General features: G+C 36.7%; 1 protein-coding gene across 2 annotated transcripts in view; it reads right to left on the bottom strand.

Annotated features, from left to right (window-relative positions):
* XIRP2 (xin actin binding repeat containing 2) overlaps positions 1–19,207 on the bottom strand; it is a 74,583-nt gene that overhangs the window by 41,606 nt on the left and 13,770 nt on the right. Inside the window, exons 2-3 of one of the 2 annotated variants that reach the window (XM_038584722.1) lie at positions 7,956–8,116; positions 2,675–2,812 (exon numbers count right to left, since the gene is read on the bottom strand). In XM_038584722.1, coding sequence (XP_038440650.1) covers positions 2,675–2,812; positions 7,956–8,012 — 195 coding nt within the window. In that variant the 5' untranslated portion in view covers positions 8,013–8,116. Of the gene's footprint in view, positions 1–2,674; positions 2,813–7,955; positions 8,117–19,207 lie in introns of those variants that run through there. The other variant, XM_038584723.1, reaches the window with a different exon arrangement.

Raw genomic sequence — 19,207 nt, 5'->3', positions numbered from 1 at the left:
CCAATTAGATGCAGTAAGGTTTGTTCCCGAAACTTCTGGGAAAAGGATCTCACTTTTTCTCTGCATCTTTTTTACTATGAGCTGGGGGAAACCTGGGTGAGAATGGGACCAGCCCAGAGGAAGTGAGGTAAAAAAAAAGAAAGAAATATGTTCAAGGTAATACTTGTATTTTTTTTATTTTTTTATTATTATTATTTTTTAAACACCACACTGTGTAGTGCTTACAATGCGCCAAGCACAGTCTCAAGCACTTTACAAATATAATTCATTTAATCCTCTTAACCTTATGAGGTGGGTACTATTATAATATTGACTTTATAATTGAGGAAACTGGGGCACAAATAGGTTAAGGAACTTGCCTAATGTCACACAACTAATAGATGAAGGAGTGGGGATTTGGACATAAGTGATCTGGCTCCAGTTTCTGTGCTCTTAGCTATTATGCTATGGCCATAAGTTGAGTCCTTACATTAACAGTAAGGAAATACATACTTAACAATGGATTCTCAAAGAAAAAAAAAAGAGAAAAAAAGAAGGAAAGGAAGGAAGAAAGAGAGAAAGAAAGAATCTGCCAATTTCTCTAGTATAAATATTCTCGATATGGTCGACTTTAAGCTATTAACATGACATTATCTGGTTTACAATATTCCTAAAAATTTAATAATCAGAGAGTTGGTACAAGCCAGATGCTCTAGTACACCACTGGAGCTGACACCAAATTTCCCTTCCACAAGACTGCATTTTTTGTGAATCTATAATGTTCCTTTTGGCTTAAGCCACTTTTGGTTGGGCTTTCCATCTCATGCAATATTAAGGAGTCCTAAACTGACTTCAAGTTTCATGGATAATGAACTGCCTTCATGGAAACTGCTCTTTGTCATATTAGACCCCTCATTATTAACCTCATGAGATGGGCAAATCCCTCATCAGTTGCCCCATCTTAATCAGAAATGGAGGGTTGAGGGGTATTGAATTCGGTCTGTGTGGCACTGACTACATAATTTGCCAGACCTAGTGCAAAATGAGAATGCTAGACCCAGGCCTCTTGTTGCAAAATTATTAAAAATTTCAAGATGAGGGATGCCCGGATGGCTCAGCAGTTGAACATCTGTCTTTGGCTCAGGGTATGATCCTGGGGTCCCGGGATCAAGTCCCACATCGGGCTTCCTGCATGGGGCCTGCTTCTCCCTCTGCCTGTCTTTGCCTCTCTCTCTCTGTCTTTCATGAATGAATAAATAAAATATATATATTTTTAAATTTCAAGATGATGACAGCAAAGCACAAGCCAAGTACCGTGCCCTTTCAGAATGGGGCCCTGAGTGACTACCCAGGGCCATGTGCCCTGAAGGTGACCCCGTGTCTGTGTCACTCAACTGGTAAGCGGCAGAGGCGCCCTCTGATCTTAGATCTACAAGTCCCAAAGCCCCATAGCCCTTACACTCTATTACAATGTTTTTCTGAAACATAAGCCATGTGTTCATACACACCTGTCTGTGTGGAATTTGCTACTTATTAATGATAACTAACTACATTTTGTATTGTTGACTAATTTCAAGTAAACACACAATTGACTCATTTAAAGACTCTTATGTTGCAACAGCTATATATTAAACCACAAGTATATCCAATCTTAATTACTTATTTACATTTTGTTTCCTTCAGGCAAAGTTAGAACAGATCTTACCATAAATTCATTGAGCTATTTATATTGCACAATTTTTACTTTTCAGACAAAGCCAGAAATGGAAAACAAATACTATTTCACATATCAGATTTTTAATCATTCTGATATACTTTCCCCATTTGTCCCCTATCCATATTATGCACACACAATTGCCTTAATTTTTAAAAATTAGGTAACTCCAAATATCCTAGGGATTCTTTTTAAAAACTGACCAAACAAAAAACCACCTTTTATCTTCCACAACCAAATTGTAAAAGTACCCCACTTACTCTCTTCCTCATGGAAATTCTTTTTCCTCATGGAAAACATGGACCTAAATACAGCTGTGTACAGTGCAATTACTATTTTTCAGAGTGCCGAGCTCAGTCTAATGGGTTTTATTACTGAGATTCTCACATTCAAAAATCATTATAACCCATGACAATATTTGGTGATATATGATAATGGAGGAATGAAATGGGGGGGAAATCTTTTATATAAGATAAAACACAGAAGTTGCATTATGCAATTTTATGCAACATCTGGGTTCTACTACTCAATTTTTGATGATTTTAAAGAAAACAGAAAACTCACCACAATGATCAGGTAAATAATGCTTCACAGTTAATCTATACAAACAACCAGCACAGAGGTTATCATGAATTATGACCTAGAAGCAGAGGCTCAATATAAATGTGGCTCTCAACATTTCTATTTACCTGTTGTCTAACCGAGGCTATTTAATTTTCATTTATGCTTGAAACATTAGAAGCTGAGAAGAAAGATATTCCAGCATGGTTCCCTAGAAATATGACAAAATGCTCCAAGTAATAAGTTAATCAATACATTGGTATGCTTTAAAGATGATTTTCTAAAGCATCTTAAAATAACAATATTTGTTAATGAGTAATGAAAATAAATGTACCACCAAATAGGGGGCTTTCTGAATTGGCACTGAAATGAGAACACTTACACCACACGTGATTTATCCATTACCTGCAGTAGCATTACCTGTTCAGATCTTTTCTCGTGCTGGTATTGGTACTGAGACAAGGTATTACAAGAAGAAGCAATTTTGTCCTTTTCAAGTTGTTTCTTCACTCTGGCCAAACCACCAGGCACTGTGCACATTCTGGATTCCTCCATTATCTAAGACAATTTAAGGAAAAGGAAAATTCAGCTTTATATCTGCTCAAGATGGGATTTACAAGCTATTATGCTTTACAGTTGACAATTATTGATGGGTGGTATATTAAAAATATGAACATATGCAATTATTTCAGTAGGCCCTTACAGAAAACCTTAATAAAAAATAATCTCTCCATGTTGTTTTCTCATTTATCAGTCTTTGATATAAAGTCAGGAGGAGCTTCAAAATATTGAGTTAATTCTTCTTATCTCAGATAGGTTTTGATATTTAGAGATTAGACCTGTAGAATCTATTTCACTAATAATACACACAGACTAGTAGAAATTAGAATAATGGACTCAATTTTAACCCACAGTAAGGTTGTCATTAAAATTCCAAATGTCTACATAAGCAACACATTATTAAGAAAGAATATTAAAAACATTTAACTCATTTCAAAATGTACTTGAATCACTAAAGATGAATAAAATAAGCCCCTCTTATATGAAAATGTCAGTATCAGTAATAGTAACAACTACTTAATACTAGAGCTGAGTGATTTCTATGTGTTTACATATATCTTGTCATTTGACGTTTCTCCATATTCTGTGAGATATGGACATTTATTCTCATTTTAAAATGAGGAAATTGAGGTTTGGGCAAGTAAGGCAAGTTATTAAGTTCTCATTGCTGGGGTGTGAGTAGGAGCTGGAATTTGAACCAGGATCTGTCTTCCTGATTGCTTCTGCCTTAATCACTAGTATGAAAGGACAAGCAAAGCAACAACTACTCCAGGGTTGGCAAACCCCAGGACTTAGATTAGAAGGTTTAAGGTTAGAAGCATTCTAGGCTATTGTTGGCATTTTGGAGAACAGAAAGCCTGATTCAATAGGCTTCATTTGGAGCAACTTGAAAAGCCCGAGGAGCCTGGTCAGATCTTATGCCCCTGTGGGAAGTGCAGTAACGTAAGGACTTTGGTTTTGATGATTCAACACTCTCCCCAGCCCAGCAGGCACTCAAGCCCAGATGGGATGACAACTCTCAAGCAAACAGGCCTCATGCCAACCAGCCCTCCTCCAGGAAGCTTCTAGGACCGCTTAAAACTGGGAAGAGATTCAGCAACCCTTCAAATCGCAGGAGGTCTCCTGAGGTCTGGCCCAGTCCTGACATAACCCTGAAGCCTTGAGACCTGAAGGTAACTGGATGACCGTGAGCCGAAGTTCCCCTATCATGGATAGGAAACTCCTGGGATCATGAAATCATTACCCAGCATATAGTTTCTCAAACAGATCCTAAAAATACAACTATGATCTTGGGGTTTCCCATATTCTAAAATACTGGAGAATGAATTAATACTCCAGATTATCTGAAGTACTAGCAAACTCAAGTGGCTGCTTTTCCAAATTCATAACCTTTCCACAATTCCATGCACTGTCCGATATTTAAAAGTATGAATATTTGCTTCATGAGAAGAAGGGATGAGAATGTACACTTATATGGTTTAGATATATATACTATCAAATCTTGCAACAAATTTCAAAAGGAAATCCTGGTCAGTTACTGCCATTTGATACGTGTTAAAGTCATGAGAAAGTGTGGCATCTATTTTGAAATTTAGGATAAAGAAGGGAAAGGGTGAATTAAGGCCACAAGATTTCTTGTACCCTCCCCTAACATTTAATGTACATAAATGGTGTTCCTCGATTGATCATATGTAGATAATATGTGAGTACTAAATTATGGAAATTAAGGCAATTATTAAGAAGCCTACTCTTTGTAACAACTATAAACAATGTCCAAATCACGTGCAAATTAATCTAGCAAGCCTCAGTAATTATGCCAATGACTAAATACTTTCCTAGTAAGTGCATTTTCACAAAAATATCAGTTCCTAGACCAAATATGTTGCCTCTCATCTACCAAGTGAACTAAAAAACCAAATATACCCAGTCCTTCCCTTTAGCATTGTGCTTTGGAATCAGACCATATGGCACATACAAAAATGCATATAGTTAATTATTTTTACCAGTACTGCTGCTATTACACCCTTATGGCTTTATGGCTGCACACCCACCGAAGTGAGGAAGTCCTCTGAGCTGTAGTTTCATGGTGGTGATAGAGTGTCTTTATTCAGCGCAGCTTGTAAATGGAGATTTACATATGTGGGATGGCAGGACTTGCTCAAGGAGCAGCCTGTGGTCATGAGCTGGAGTGATGTTTCCTTGCTCAGATGGAGGGCTCGTCTGTGACTTTGCCTTGTTTTGCCCCATGTGCTATACATTTCAACTAACCCATGTTATTGTAAATGACCATATAATGGGTTGCTTTGTGTTAAGCGTTTTTATATTTATCTTTATTTAATGTTTCTTATTCTTGGACTCAGAAATAAGATTTGGAATCTAATGGTATGCCCATAATAATTAAGTCATTTTATTTTTATTTTTATATTTTTTAAAGATTTTATTTATTTATTCATGAGAGACACATAGAGAGAGAGAGAGGCAGAGACACAGGCAGAGGGAGAAGCAGGCTCCATGCAGGGAGCGTGAAGTGGGACTCGATCCAGGGTCTCCAGGATCACGCCCTGGGCCGAAGGCGGTGCTAAACCGCTCAGCCACCCGGACTGCCCAAGTCATTTTATTAACAAGTTAATTTAAATACTTAACACAAGACCAACTTAATATTAAATTATTTTGATAATAAGGTAATTATATTACACAGTTATCTACTTTCATTATAAAGAACTGTCCTTGGGTCCTTGGGCATAGGAGAAATAACATAATTTGAGGAGTTGACCAAACAGTGATTCTTTTTTTTTTTTTTTTTCCAAACAGTGATTCTAATCCCCAGTTCTAACACTTAAAACCTTGAACTAGAGTTCAAGTTTCATTTCTTATTAAACTGAGAATAACACTATATTTTCCGCATATTCCTTGTGTTAAAAAAGATAAAGGAAATAAAATTGCCAGCACAATCTGGCATCTTAATTTACTGCTTAACAAATGTTACCTCCTCCTTTTCTAGGACGCTCCTGCAGACCACTGCCTTTCCATGGGCATGACTTTTATTTAGGTTCAACCAAATGCCATCCGGCTGAGGCTAGGACCAGGAAAAACTGATCTCAATGTGACTGAAATATAATGGATTCAATTTGGGGCCAAATCAGAGACCTCCAGATTTTACATGTAAAATACTGGGGTTATTTGTGTAAATAGAAATGTCGTCAAAGGCAGTTTCCATGATTTCATAATTGAATAGACATTTGATGCATCTGACCAGATAAGGCAGCAAGGCAGTTATTTTGCTTTTCTTTAGACATTAACCAGGATTTCTTGGAGATAATATATGTGCTCTTCCTCCCCTCCCACACAATATTAACTTAGGGCTAAACCAAATAATAAGGCATTTGTTGGGCCACAGATGCTTTCTTGTATGAGAGAGGAGGCAGCTGAATTCAGTAAAAAAGAGGACAGGAGTCCAGAGACCAGGAATTTAGCCTGGCTTTGTCAGTAATGCATGATCTTCTGTAAGTCACTTCCCCTCAGTTTGTTTTGCCTGCAAATGGGCAGGAGAAGAGAAAGATTACTAAATTCTTTATATGTAGGTTATCTTCATAATAGTGTTAACATTTTGTTTTTGTATTAAATAGTGGGGATAATTTAGTTTTCTTAGGGCCCAATTTAAATATTTTCTTTTTTAGCACATTATAAATAAAATTTTGTCATATGGGGATACCTGGGTGGCTCAGCGGTTAAGTCTGCCTTTGGCTCAGGTCATGATCTTGGGGTCCGGGGATCGAGTCCCACATTGGGCTCCTTACAAGGAGCCTGCTTCTCTCTCTGCCTGTGTCTCTGCCTCTCTTTCTCTATGTCTTTCATGAACAAATCAATGAAATCTTAAAAAAAAAAAATTGTCTTATGGTGTATTCTCCTACTGCCTGAAAAAGTCAAAGTGTTCCTAGATTTAAAAAACTGTTTACTAAATAACCCATCTCTTGCTCTGTACTTTCAAAATCTGTTTGTTTCCCCAAGAATCTTTTCTCCAATTTAAAACACTACTTTGTAGTAAAGTTCCTTAATGATCCAGCAGGGGGTGCTATCTAAGAAGACTGGCAGGAGGCGCTGAAGTGATACTATTTGTTTTGGAAGAGAGCTAGCTACTTCTGTGATTTCTGTACATTCATTCAAAATCCACGCTGCATCTAAAATGGATTTTAATGACTATGTAAAAACTTAAATGTCATTTGGAATTACAATATTGTTAATGAGTTTGGCACAGTCAGCCTTGTCTCTAAATAATTTGTAAAGAAGAATGTTAAGAGTAGCTATTTTAGAACACCACCCTTCTTGACTATTCTTTCCCTCTCTTTCTCTTTTGGTTAAATGAACAACTTTGCTAATTTGGAGATTATAATTATAAAAGAGTATCCTTATATTCCATTAAGCTATAAAGCTGCTACTAATAAAATGACTCATCAAACCCTGTGGATTGAAGGCCACAGATGATGGAACCCAACAAATTCTTTTGAATATGACTTTATTATGCTTTGGCTCTAAAAATTGGTGGTCCTACTGAATCCTGCTGTTTCCTATAATCATAATTGGTTTAGCAGAGTGCCTACATTGCTAATCTCCCTCATTTCTATGTTGATTAAGCTACTCCTAATGGATTTAGTGCATACAGAGAAATGAGAAAAGCAAAAAAAAAAAAAAAAAATTATACTGCCAGTGAATTTAAATGAACTATACATGAGACCAAAGAGGGCGGCATGCAGACCCACGTTATTAAAATCTGAAATTAATTCCCAACCTTCCTGAAGAGAATAGCTATAGGTTAAATGATAATGATGGCAATAATAACACATTTATACCCTGCCTTATGGCTTCCACGTAAATTGTCTCTTTGACTTCCCCCTAAGACCCTCTGTGGTAGATGGCTATTCCCATTTTTCAGTTAAGCAAACTGAAGCTCAGAGAGGGGTTCAGATAGTAGCCCAAGATCACACAGAGAATAAGTTGCAGTGCTGAAGCTTCAACTCACATCCTCTTTGATTCATGCTATGTCTGTGCTTTCTGTACTTTATCCCCCTGCCCAGTGTATTGCAATGGAAGGAGGGTGTGTGAAGGGCAGACCGAAAGCCCAGAACCACCAGGAGCAGCTTACATTGGCGGAGAAGCTGCGGCAGTCACCCCTGGAAACAGCTGCCTGGTACCTCGCCATCCGCTCCTTCAAGGACACCGCTTCCTGGAGGTCTGGCACGGCCTCGCTCTGTGCTGCACTGTCCTCTGCAAATCCGCTCGCAGGCTTATTAGGGCCAACAGTCACTGAAAACAAACGTAGCATGCTCAGATATGTGTTTCAGGCTTTGAAAAGAAAATAGCATCAGCTTATGAACAGTAAAGGCATTTTAAATATCTGCTCTCATAAAACAGACTGCAACATTTCACAGTACTGGGTTTTCAATGTCCCACAGTCACTCTCTTTTCTTCAAGCTTTCAAGCAAAGCTACAAAATGCCTATATAGGAGCATATGCTCATGTGAATGCCAGGCAAAAATACCGTCTCCACTCCTACTCCTATGATTTTTTTGATGAAAAATAGTTATTAAGAGCTCCATGATGTTAATAATGAACTTTCCTGAGGCACCGGGTGTTGACTTTAGGTTAAATGCTGTGAGAGCACTAACTCATTTACTTTTCTAACAACCTCATGAGGTAGGTGCTATTCTTTTCTGAAATTTATAGATAAGACCTTAGAGAGTCACAGTGGTTAGAAAACTTTCCCATGATCACACAATTAATTAGAGACAGATTTGATAGGTGGACTAAATCGTAAGCAAGTCTAAAAATTGCTCTTTGGTTCTCTCTCCACCTCTTAACACTCGAGGAGATAGGTGTAGCTAAAATAAATGATTGCCATGAGAATTATAGACTGTGGCTTTATTTCTTTATTCACAGAGACATGTGTTACATGAGAAAGAAATAATAGTAGCGTTAGAAAAAGCTTTGTCAGTCACCCATTTCAGATGGCCTGATATTTTCCCATTTAAGCCATCTACCTGACAAAAATACAGGGTAATAGGAATTACATGCTTGGAAACAGAGTGAAAGACTGACTGAATGATCACAGGATAACAGTTGTTAGAAACAGAAAGGTCTTAAAGATCATATAGTCTACCCTAATCTAGCCAGCTCCTTTTAGGCATATGGAAACATGCCTAAATGTTCCCTTATGTGAAAGGAAAACAAGGGTTCTCCATGGTTTAGTTCTCTTTAGACCAGAGCTGGTCTCAAAACCAGATTTCTTATTTGATCTAGTATTCTTTGCTATTATCACTTTGCCTGATGGTTTACTATTCACTCTTAAAGAACTCTAATTCCGAAATCATTGCAAGGGCTCTTTCTGGGACCAGTCAGTGTATGGTACATATCTACATAGAGATACATACATGCATACATGTATATTCATAGCTCATTCATACACCCTCTGCCTTTCACTTTAGGACTCGTAGTTTCTGGGACTCATAGAATAGGGCTCTTCCATGTATTTGTTATTTGGATTGGCTTGATTTAACCACTGTAAACCAAGGCCCTAACAATCTCAAGTGACAGATAACCAAGCTGTTTCCTTCCCTTTCCTCTTTTTCCTACCTCCTCCCCCAGCTCCCACATTGAACCATCATTTTCTATTTTTAGTTTTCTTATTAAATATTTTACTTATTTATTTATGAGAGACACACACAGAGAGGGGGAGACATAGGCAGAAGGAGAAGCAGGCTCCCTATGGGACCCCAGGATCATGACCTGAGCCAAAGGCAGATGCTCAACCAGTGAGCCACCCAGGTACCCTGATTTTTAGTTTCTTTTAAGCTTTATATATAAAATAGCAGATAAGAACAACTTTTGTGACCCAGAAAAAAATTAAAAATCATTTTTTGGCTCCCTGTGTATGTGGTTTTCCATAGGAACTTCTTATTCAAATAAACATTTTCACATATTTTGATTAAAATTGTATTTATTTTTCTTACTTAACATGCTCTCAAAAAACCCCACAAAATATACAGGAATACAAAGTTGTGATATATACATGCTATGATTGTACAACATTGACTTGTTCATAACAAGTGTCAGTTACTTTTGAAATTCACCTGTCATTCAAAACCTCATATCCATACAAAAGTACATTCCTCCAGTTGATTTTGATAAAAGACATTCTCACATACCACTGCAAGTCTTTCACATGATAAAGAAAATATATCTCTGCTTTACCCTGTGGGCTATCTATCTATACAGATGGATTCAGTTTCTATTCAATTGTACTATTACTTTTTTGTGAGTGATCACTACATAGATTTTATTGGACATGATTCTCTAAAGTTTCTCCACATTAAAATATAAATTTCATTTTGTATATTATTCATGAAAAGACGTCATTTTCTTATTTATCTTAACAGAAAGTCAGCAGTTTATTTTTGCTAAAATTGCAGTGGTATTTATTTTTAAAATATTTGATTTTTATCATTTTTCATCCTACTGGGAATTGCCCAAGACTAATGGTCAGGAAATCAATGTTTGGATTATTAAGAGATTTGGATTCTATCACCTTGTGGGCTTTCATTTTGGACAAAGAAAAGACATTATATTTTAATTTCTCTCTCCTTCCCATTAATAACTTTGCCTACACAGGTAGTCATAAAGTAGAAAACTTACCTTGAGTTAACAAGATGCGTCCATATTGGTTTCCTAGCCTTCTAAACCAATGTCAATCCATTGCTTCACCTGATAAACAAGGTGATGTTTCTTGCCCAGTGTACTATAAGGTGATGTATCTATCTGCTCCTACCTTGATGCTGATGACACCTGATATAACTTTTTAAGGTTGATAAGACAGCCTCCCCCTTCCTTAAGATTTATTTATTTAAGAGAGAGAATGGGGAGAGGCAGAGGAAGAGAGAGAATCTCGAGCAGACTCCATGCTGAGTGTGGAGTTTTACTTCGGACCTGATTTCATGACCCTGAGATCATGACCTGAGTCAAAACCAAGAGTCAGATGCTCAACCAACTGTGCCACCCAGGAAGGAAGGAAGTTCTAGAAAGCCCCTTTCTTAGGGATAGGTGGAGAAGGAGACAGGGACATTGGTCCCCTGACCTGGTCCTGTGCTATTTCAGAAGGCTTGACTGATACTGAGGTTGGAGAATAGTGGGAAATGAGTTTAGGTGACATAGAAGAACAAGTAAAGATGCTCTTGTCACAAAATACCTATGGAAAAATAGGGAAAATTTTGCATACCTGTAAGTATGGAAATCAGACTGTGAAAGAACATGCCATAAGTCTAAAGTGGTCTGTGAAAAAAGGAAAAATGAACTTTTCCAATTATCATTTCTGTTAGAAAACATTATAAATACTATTGCAAGATTTTGTACTAGAACTGATTTGTCTCTGGGGTTTAGGGACAAGTCATTGTGTAAGTAAGTAAATTAAAATCCAAAGAAGTTCAGTGAATACTCCCAAATCTCTAAAGTTAATGGCATAGCTGGACATAGACTCCATTGTACCCTAAATATAAAATGTTTTCTTTTGTTTTCTGATGAGAAAATAATTACTAATCCACCCAAAATATTCATTCTTTGCTTAACAGAAGAAATCCTATAAACCAGAAAGAACATGTAAGGAAGCATTTTGAAAGAAAATAAAACACTAAAAAATATAGTCTGTTATTATGAAAATGATTACATATTAAGGGTAAGAATATCTTTTAAAAGAAGAATTCTGGGGATCCCTGGGTGGCGCAGCGGTTTGGCGCCTGCCTTTGGCCCAGGGTGCGATCCTGGAGACCCGGGATCGAATCCCACGTCGGGCTCCCAGTGCATGGAGCCTGCTTCTCCCTCTGCCTATGTCTCTGCCTCTCTCTCTCTCTATGTGACTATCATAAATAAATAAAAATTAAAAAAAAAGATTTAAAAAAATAAAAGAAGAATTCTGAAGTTCTTAGGGAAAAGATTTATATTATTATTTTTTGTAATATACCACAGATAGCTCTAAATTATGTCTACTTCTATATACTTATGTTTGCATGTATATATATATATGATGTATATATTTCTATTTTCTTAAATCATGAGAGATTGTGTGACTACAGATCTACCCTCTTGAGTTCAAAATATCTTTTTTTCTGTAGTTTTTGAAAAGTAACTAAATCAATCAATAAAATTTGCCCAGTTATAAAACTCATTATGCCTTCCTGAATTTTACTTTTTATGGAGAGTCCATGTTTAAGGAATTTTTAAAAAGCAAAGTAGTACAATATATGATAGAATGCTCTTCTTTTCCTGACCAATTATTCACATGCCTGTAGTCAGTCACAGAAGGATTGCATGAATAGTCACCCTTCTGTGTTTCTGTGGAGTAAAATAATAGCTCTAAGAAGTCAGATATAGAAAACAATGAGGAATAGTCAATGTAATTAATGCACTCTGGGATTTTCTAATTTCACAACTTCTATTATCAAGGAAAGAATTCTTAGAAATATGCACAGATTAATATTAACAGACATTTCAAAAGAATTCATTATGAGCCATTCTTCTAACTAGCTGTTCAAGAAATTTTAAATTTGGAATTCAGTGGTTTATAAAAGGATATGTTCTTACAACATTGACAAATAACAAATCTATCTTCATTTCCTATTAAACAAATAATTGTCTAGAAATCTGAAGTAATAAATTATATATATGATCCTAAGGTCTTCATAGAGTAAGAATTTGGAAGTAAAGGTCACTGGTTTGATACCATAGTGCTGGGATCAGTGGGTTGCTCAAAAATACAGTTAGAGTTAGAAAAATGTCTATTCAGAAAAATACCCAGTGTGGCACAGTTCACAAAGTCAAATGCTCTGTAATGATCTTATTTATAAAGCAAGATTCCATCTCAACACATTTTCTAAATGTAAATATTTCTTACTTTCAAAATCTAGGAACTGTAGCAGAAGATAAAGTTTTATAGACAGGATGACCATCTAATAATATTATAATGGATGTAACTGGATGAAAGGTAGATATTAAACACCAGTGCTTCAAAACTGTCTTACATAAATACTACTTAAATTTTTGTGAATTTTTTTCTCTTTTGCCTATCCAATATGGATTATGTGGAAGTAATTAAAGTAAAAGGTATTTTGACCTCTGCATTTCATTGACAGACCACTTGCTAGTGTTGCAAACCTGATATCAGCTGTGTCTGATTTTACAACAGGCACCTGGCCGAGGTAAAAATCAGAGGAAAAGAAAGCTGTCAGAGATGAGAAAAGAACTAGGGGTATTAATGTTTATAGAAGAGTTAAAATACACACTGAAGGCAGTAAAGAGAATAATATATGCTGTGGAAGAGAACATCACTAACATCAACAGTAACGTGAAAGGAGATTTCAGAGAACAGAGCACAAAATCCAAACTGTAAGTTGATAGCATTGCAGTGAGAGGCTGGGTGGGGATGGGGAGAGGCAGAACAAATAAGATATATTAGAAGAAAAATTGCTGAAAATAAAATTTAGGCATAGATTTAAAATATTTACCATAATCTAGAAGTAAAATTAAAATTGAAACACCGATGTAGCAGTAAATCCTTGTAAAACTTGAATACAAGGAGAGAGAAAAATTCTGTAATTATCTAGATATATGAAGAGTTTCTGCAATGAGGAAACAAAATTCAGACATCCTTAGATGTCTTCTTTATAACACTGAATACTAAAAGGAATCAGAAAATTGGTTACTGGTTACTGGAGTTTTAGTTCTGTGAGCTACAGTCTGTATGAATCCAAGTTGGTACTTGTGTGAGAAGACGGTCCATGTAACAAAAGTCAGCTGAAAAGAAAACAAAGGGCCTTAACATATAATACCTAAGCAAGAAGGTAGAAATAAGATCAGATGTAGCAGTCATAAAAATAAACAGAGGTCAAACTCCACACTGAAAGACAAACAAATAAATCCAACCATATGCAACCCCCAAGAAATAAACCTAAAGCAAGACACAAAATTTAAAAAGAAAGCGTTGGGTAAAAATGTAATAGGCAAATATAAAATGAAGAAAAGTCATCATGGCTATATTCTTTTCCTGCAAATATCATTAAAGACAAAGTGTACTAAGTGAGATAGAGGGCCATCAGCAGTTGGAAGATACTAATCGACCAAGAAGCTGTAACACTGTAAGCCTCTACATGAGGATTAGCACAGTACAGAAACATAGAAACACCATCAACAACCAGAAAAAGGAGAACTTTATGGGAATCTAATTGCTGTGGGTGACATTCACATATCTCCCTCCATCTTTACCACATAAAATTTCAAAAGGAAATAATTCACATTATATAATAAAGACGGCTTCTTTAATATATTTCTTCATTATCATTAAACAACTCTTGGTTTATCTACAGCAAGAACATGACACGTTCACTCTGCTCCCGAGTTTTCAGTCTGGTTGGAAGGACAGGCACTTATAACCCAAGAGTTAATGGGTTTGCACCAGCTGGGTTGGGAGTCTACAGGGAGGATATAATCCACTCTGGTGTGTCACCAAGCAGGTGTCAGGAAAAGCATCCTGAGAAGTAGAACATCTGTACTGGAACATGAAGGAGGTGGCCACACGAGTTTGTGGAAGACCAATGGCATGAGACAGCAGCATTACCGATGAGTCATATTGGGAAGTTGGGTAATGATTTTGTGGAAAACATGCAACGGTTCCTCACCTCTTGGCATGTTACAGAGTATTAGATGGAGTAGAGAGCTCAATGTTTTTTAAAATGATGAAAAATCTTCAGAGAAGTAGAAAATTATTTCAGTTGGACTTTCTAAGCATAAAAAAGCATAAAGTAAAATATCTTCACAAGTAAAAATATAATAGCAAATATATATGAAGTGTTTTCTATGTGTCAGACATTAATCCATTTACTGCTCTCAACTACCCTATGAGGTAGAGACTATTTTTATTTTTTATCTCCATTTTACAGATAAGGAAATGGAGACACAGAAAGGTCACAAAACTTGCTCAAGGACAGGTGCCTGGTGAGGTTCTGAGCTGGAAGGGAAAGCCACACAGGCTGGCTCAGGTTCTGTGACTTTCAAAGTCTGTGCTGCTTCTCAAGGAATGCACATGTCCAAAACCCAAATAATCACTTCCCAGTAAATAGACAAAGGAAACTTCAAACAATAAAGAGATGCCTTTTTCTGTTGTGATCTGACTCATGTTGTATATACAATAAAAACATAAAAAATAGTCCTAGATAGCTAACTCAGCTATCTTATGACTCAAAAGAAATTCTAAGGTTTAATAGTAACTTGAAGTCTTGAGCAAATAAATGAGAATTTAATGATTTTTTTCTTTCAAATTTTCTAAAGTCAATCCAAGAAATCTTTATTTAGTCCCAACTAAGAGCCAGGCAGAAAGCTGGCATGCCATGCGGAAGCCCACAAAGCTGACGCAAACACAGATATCAGCTTCAAGCAGGCGAATGCACTTTCAGTGACACATCCATGGCCTTGCTATTGCATTTCGGATGCATTATAAAGAAGTAAACTGCTTAGTACTCAGGGAAATTGATTTAGAACTCAATTGGGCGAGTGATGGACTAAATTCCATCAAATCTAAATATATGATCTATAACCCAGTTCAGATCTGTGAACAGGATATCATACCGATGGACATAGCATTGGCTCACAGCCATTAGCATGAATAAGTTTTCTATAATTCTTAATATCTGCATATCCCTCAGCTAATAATAAAATTCATCTCTCTTAAACATTCAGAATGCTGCTGCCAAGTCAAATTTATAATCACATTTTAAAAAGGATTTTTATTTGTTTATTTTAGAGAGAGAGAGAGAGGGAGAGAGAGAGAAAGAGAGCAGGGGGAAGGACAGAGGGAGAAAGAGAGAGAGAATTTCAAGCAGGCTCCGTGCCGAGTGCAGAGCCAGATGAGGGGCTCAACCTCAGGACCCTGAGATCATGACCTGAGCCAAAATCAAGACTCAGACATTTAACCAACTGAGTCACTCAGGCACCTCAATTTGTAATCAATTTGAGTTTTATATATTTTGATTCATTTGAATATTATAAAACCAAGAAATAGATGGAAAATAAAATGAAAGAGTAAGTATATAGCACAATCTTACATTAATTTACAGTTCTTAAAAACAACAACAACAACAAAAAAACAGAGAGAGGAAGGGCAAAGAGTAAACTGAATGAAAGTGTATGCCATGACAGCACAAAAACTCTACTGTGGCATCCATCCAGCATATGGGCAGAATGAACCAGATTCAATCTTTTAACTTAACCTCCTTACAGTCTTATTCCCTCCAAATGCTCTATGTTGTTGTATGTACACTTGTCACTTTCCTCAAAATCCATTTGTTCATCTGATTACCATGCTTTATACCTTAACACAAATAGATCATCTTTCAGGCTAATAAAAAGAATTAGTTCTTGCCTCCTTACCAACTCTTCCCTAACCGGTACTCTCCCAGTTCATCAGATACTGGAAGAGATCTTGTATTTCTAGTTGCCTGTTAGAGGAAGAAGACAAAATTCAGCAATTTTGTAAGCAAAATATTGGTCCTCCAAAGATGTTTACATCCTTAGCCTCAGAATCCATGAATGCATTATTCTTGTTGGCAAAAGAGACTTTGTAGGTCTGATTAAGTTACTGGTTTTGAGGTAGGGAGATAATTCTGGATTATCCAGGTGGGTTCCACGTAGTAGTCTCAAGGATGTTCATAAATGAAAAAGAGAGGCAGGAGAGCCACAGTTGAAAGGAGAGATGAAGACAGAAGCAGAGATAGGGGTGACGGTGAGGGAGTGGGAGGGCAGTGCAGATCTATATTATTGGCTTTGAAAGTGGAGGAAAGGTCCCGCGAATTAATGAATGCAGGCAGCTTCTAGAGGCTGGAAAATGCAAGAAAGCAAGATTTACCCCTGGAACTTCTGGAAAGAGCTTGGCCCAGCCAGCACCTTGATTTTGGTCCAGTGAAACCCATTTTGGATTTTGGATCTACAGAACAGCAATATAACAAATTTGTGCCATTGTAAACTACTACTTTTATGGTAATTTGCTACAGCAGCAATAGGAAACAAATGCAAACATCTCATGTACACCTACATGCACTGCCCAAATCAGATATCACCACAGGGTGGATTCTTTCTAAATAATATTAGTTCCAGTTCTCCCAAATCACAGCAATTGATATATACAAAGCACCTTGTGATAGAAACATCCTTAAAGTTATTCCTTATGCTCCCCCCCCCCAGAAATATCCATCTTCTTATAGATAAGACTAGGTTTAAATGTCCATTTAGATTTTAATCTCTCTGGGTAAGAGACCTGCCATCTCTAATTGTAATGACATATTGTCATATAGACTCGTCCTGTTTTCTGCAGCTCCTATCACTTCACAAAAGTACTTCTTGTACTAAAGCAGTTATGAATGAATAGAATTTAGTCAGAAATTAGATAATTATCAGTATAGTAATATTTCCAGCTTGGGCATATTTGGAAATTTAATCATATTGCTATTAAATATTTTTAAATTAATTGTTCAGTTTAGTTAAAGAATTGCTCAGTTACAAAAATCAATAACTGAATAGAATGACTTAAATTTCTTTGAAATGGTCAAATAAATTAGAACCATTAAATGCCTATCGATGGTGCATATTTTTACAACATAAGTCTCTTGTTAGACATTCCCCTAGCATAATCAAATTTATATTGCATTATAACAAGGATAACTGTCTATTAATGAATATTGATTATGTGTTAAGCATTTTACGTATACTCTGATTCATCTACATTTACATCTAATTTTTACAGCAACCATATCTGATAGGTGGTATTTCCACTTAACTGATGAAGAAAGTGACACTCAAAAGATAAAATCATATAATAAGTGGCTGAGTCCAGAATTGAGTTCAGGTATTTCTGAGCTACTTATTCAACTCTATCTACACAGTCTCTTATGTGAATATTTTTAATTGAGATATAACATTCTATTAGAAAGAGCATTTTTAATTGAGGTTTATGAATCCTCCTTTCTGCTTCCTAAACATCTATAGACAAATCCTTTCTAAACATTTATTTTAGTGCATGTAGGCATATGTCAAAGGGAAACCAATAAAGTTGAATATCTGTGACTCTAATTGGCTCTTTTTACATCCTCATAAGCTTGAGTTTAGAATTAGAAATGAAAGCAAATTCTTCAATTATATTCCCTTGGTCACTTCAGAGATCAAACTGGAGACAGGTTTAGGTATCCATTCAAGCAAGTAGAGATAGGGACTTACTCTAAGGGAAGAGAAATGCAAAGCAAGGATCACTGCCCAAATTTTCTATTGATCTATTCCGCTCCAACATGGGAATTGGTATCGGGCTCTCATCACAGTATCCTCTTTGTTTAAATGTGCATCTGAGATATACAGTAAAGGTATTTGGTAAACTCTCTTCTTAAGGCTTTAGTCATGCATTCAATAAACATCCACTGTCCATCTACTGTGGGCCAAGCACAGTGCTCAAGGCTGGGCATGAATTATATTCAGCCCTACTCTACTTGAAGAGAGAAGAAAAAAAAAACCACCAGAGAGATCCTCAAGAAATACAGTATTCTAAGAAGTGGCCTTATCTCTAAAAACAGAAATACAACAGGTTGTATCATTTCAGCATGCTGACTTCTGAATAAAACAAGCTCCCAGATGGCTGGTCCTGCTAAGGAAGTTGGCTTGTCTGAAGATACACCAAATGCGGCCCTCCTAAGGAGGAGACTCTTGAGGAACTTGGTGGCATACACTCCATATCCCCACCCCCTACAAACCACATTTATTTATATCAAGATGGAATAAATTAAGATGGATCAAGCCAAATCCTATTTAGTGGGGTTACCTACCTAACCTACATTGCAGGTAACCTACCATGAGGCTCCATTTCCCTTCAGATTTCTCCCACTTAACCCAGGCAGTGAGTGAGTTGCTCTCTGGCAATGCTTTTATTTGTATGACGTTACTTTTTAGTGTATCCTTGAGTTTCTTGCCCCCCAGCCCTGCCCCAACTTCTGTCACTTTCCACCAAAAAGCAAGTCCCTCCAGCCCAGGGTAGAGCTAAGTTAATTTTGTAAACCTTTCTACTCTGGTCTCTGTCTTGGGCTCTTATCCATCAGGAGGCAGACCCACATGCAGATTAACCGCCCACTCTGGACCCAGAAAACCCACTATTTAACCTATTTCTGGCACTCATTTTTTACTTTAAGCAAATTGTTTAACCTTTCTAAGCCTCTTTCTTCTTCCCTGTATCATGAGCATGATAACAGAACCTGTGATTGCCTGAAGGGAATCTTATAAAAGTAGAGTTTACATAATATCTTGCACATAGTAACAATAAATACT

This window comes from Canis lupus, chromosome 36 (genome assembly GCF_011100685.1).
Source record: "Canis lupus familiaris isolate Mischka breed German Shepherd chromosome 36, alternate assembly UU_Cfam_GSD_1.0, whole genome shotgun sequence".
NCBI lineage: Eukaryota > Metazoa > Chordata > Mammalia > Carnivora > Canidae > Canis > Canis lupus.
The sequence above is the reverse complement of the archived record's forward strand: the minus strand, read 5'-3'. Positions and strand labels throughout refer to the sequence as shown.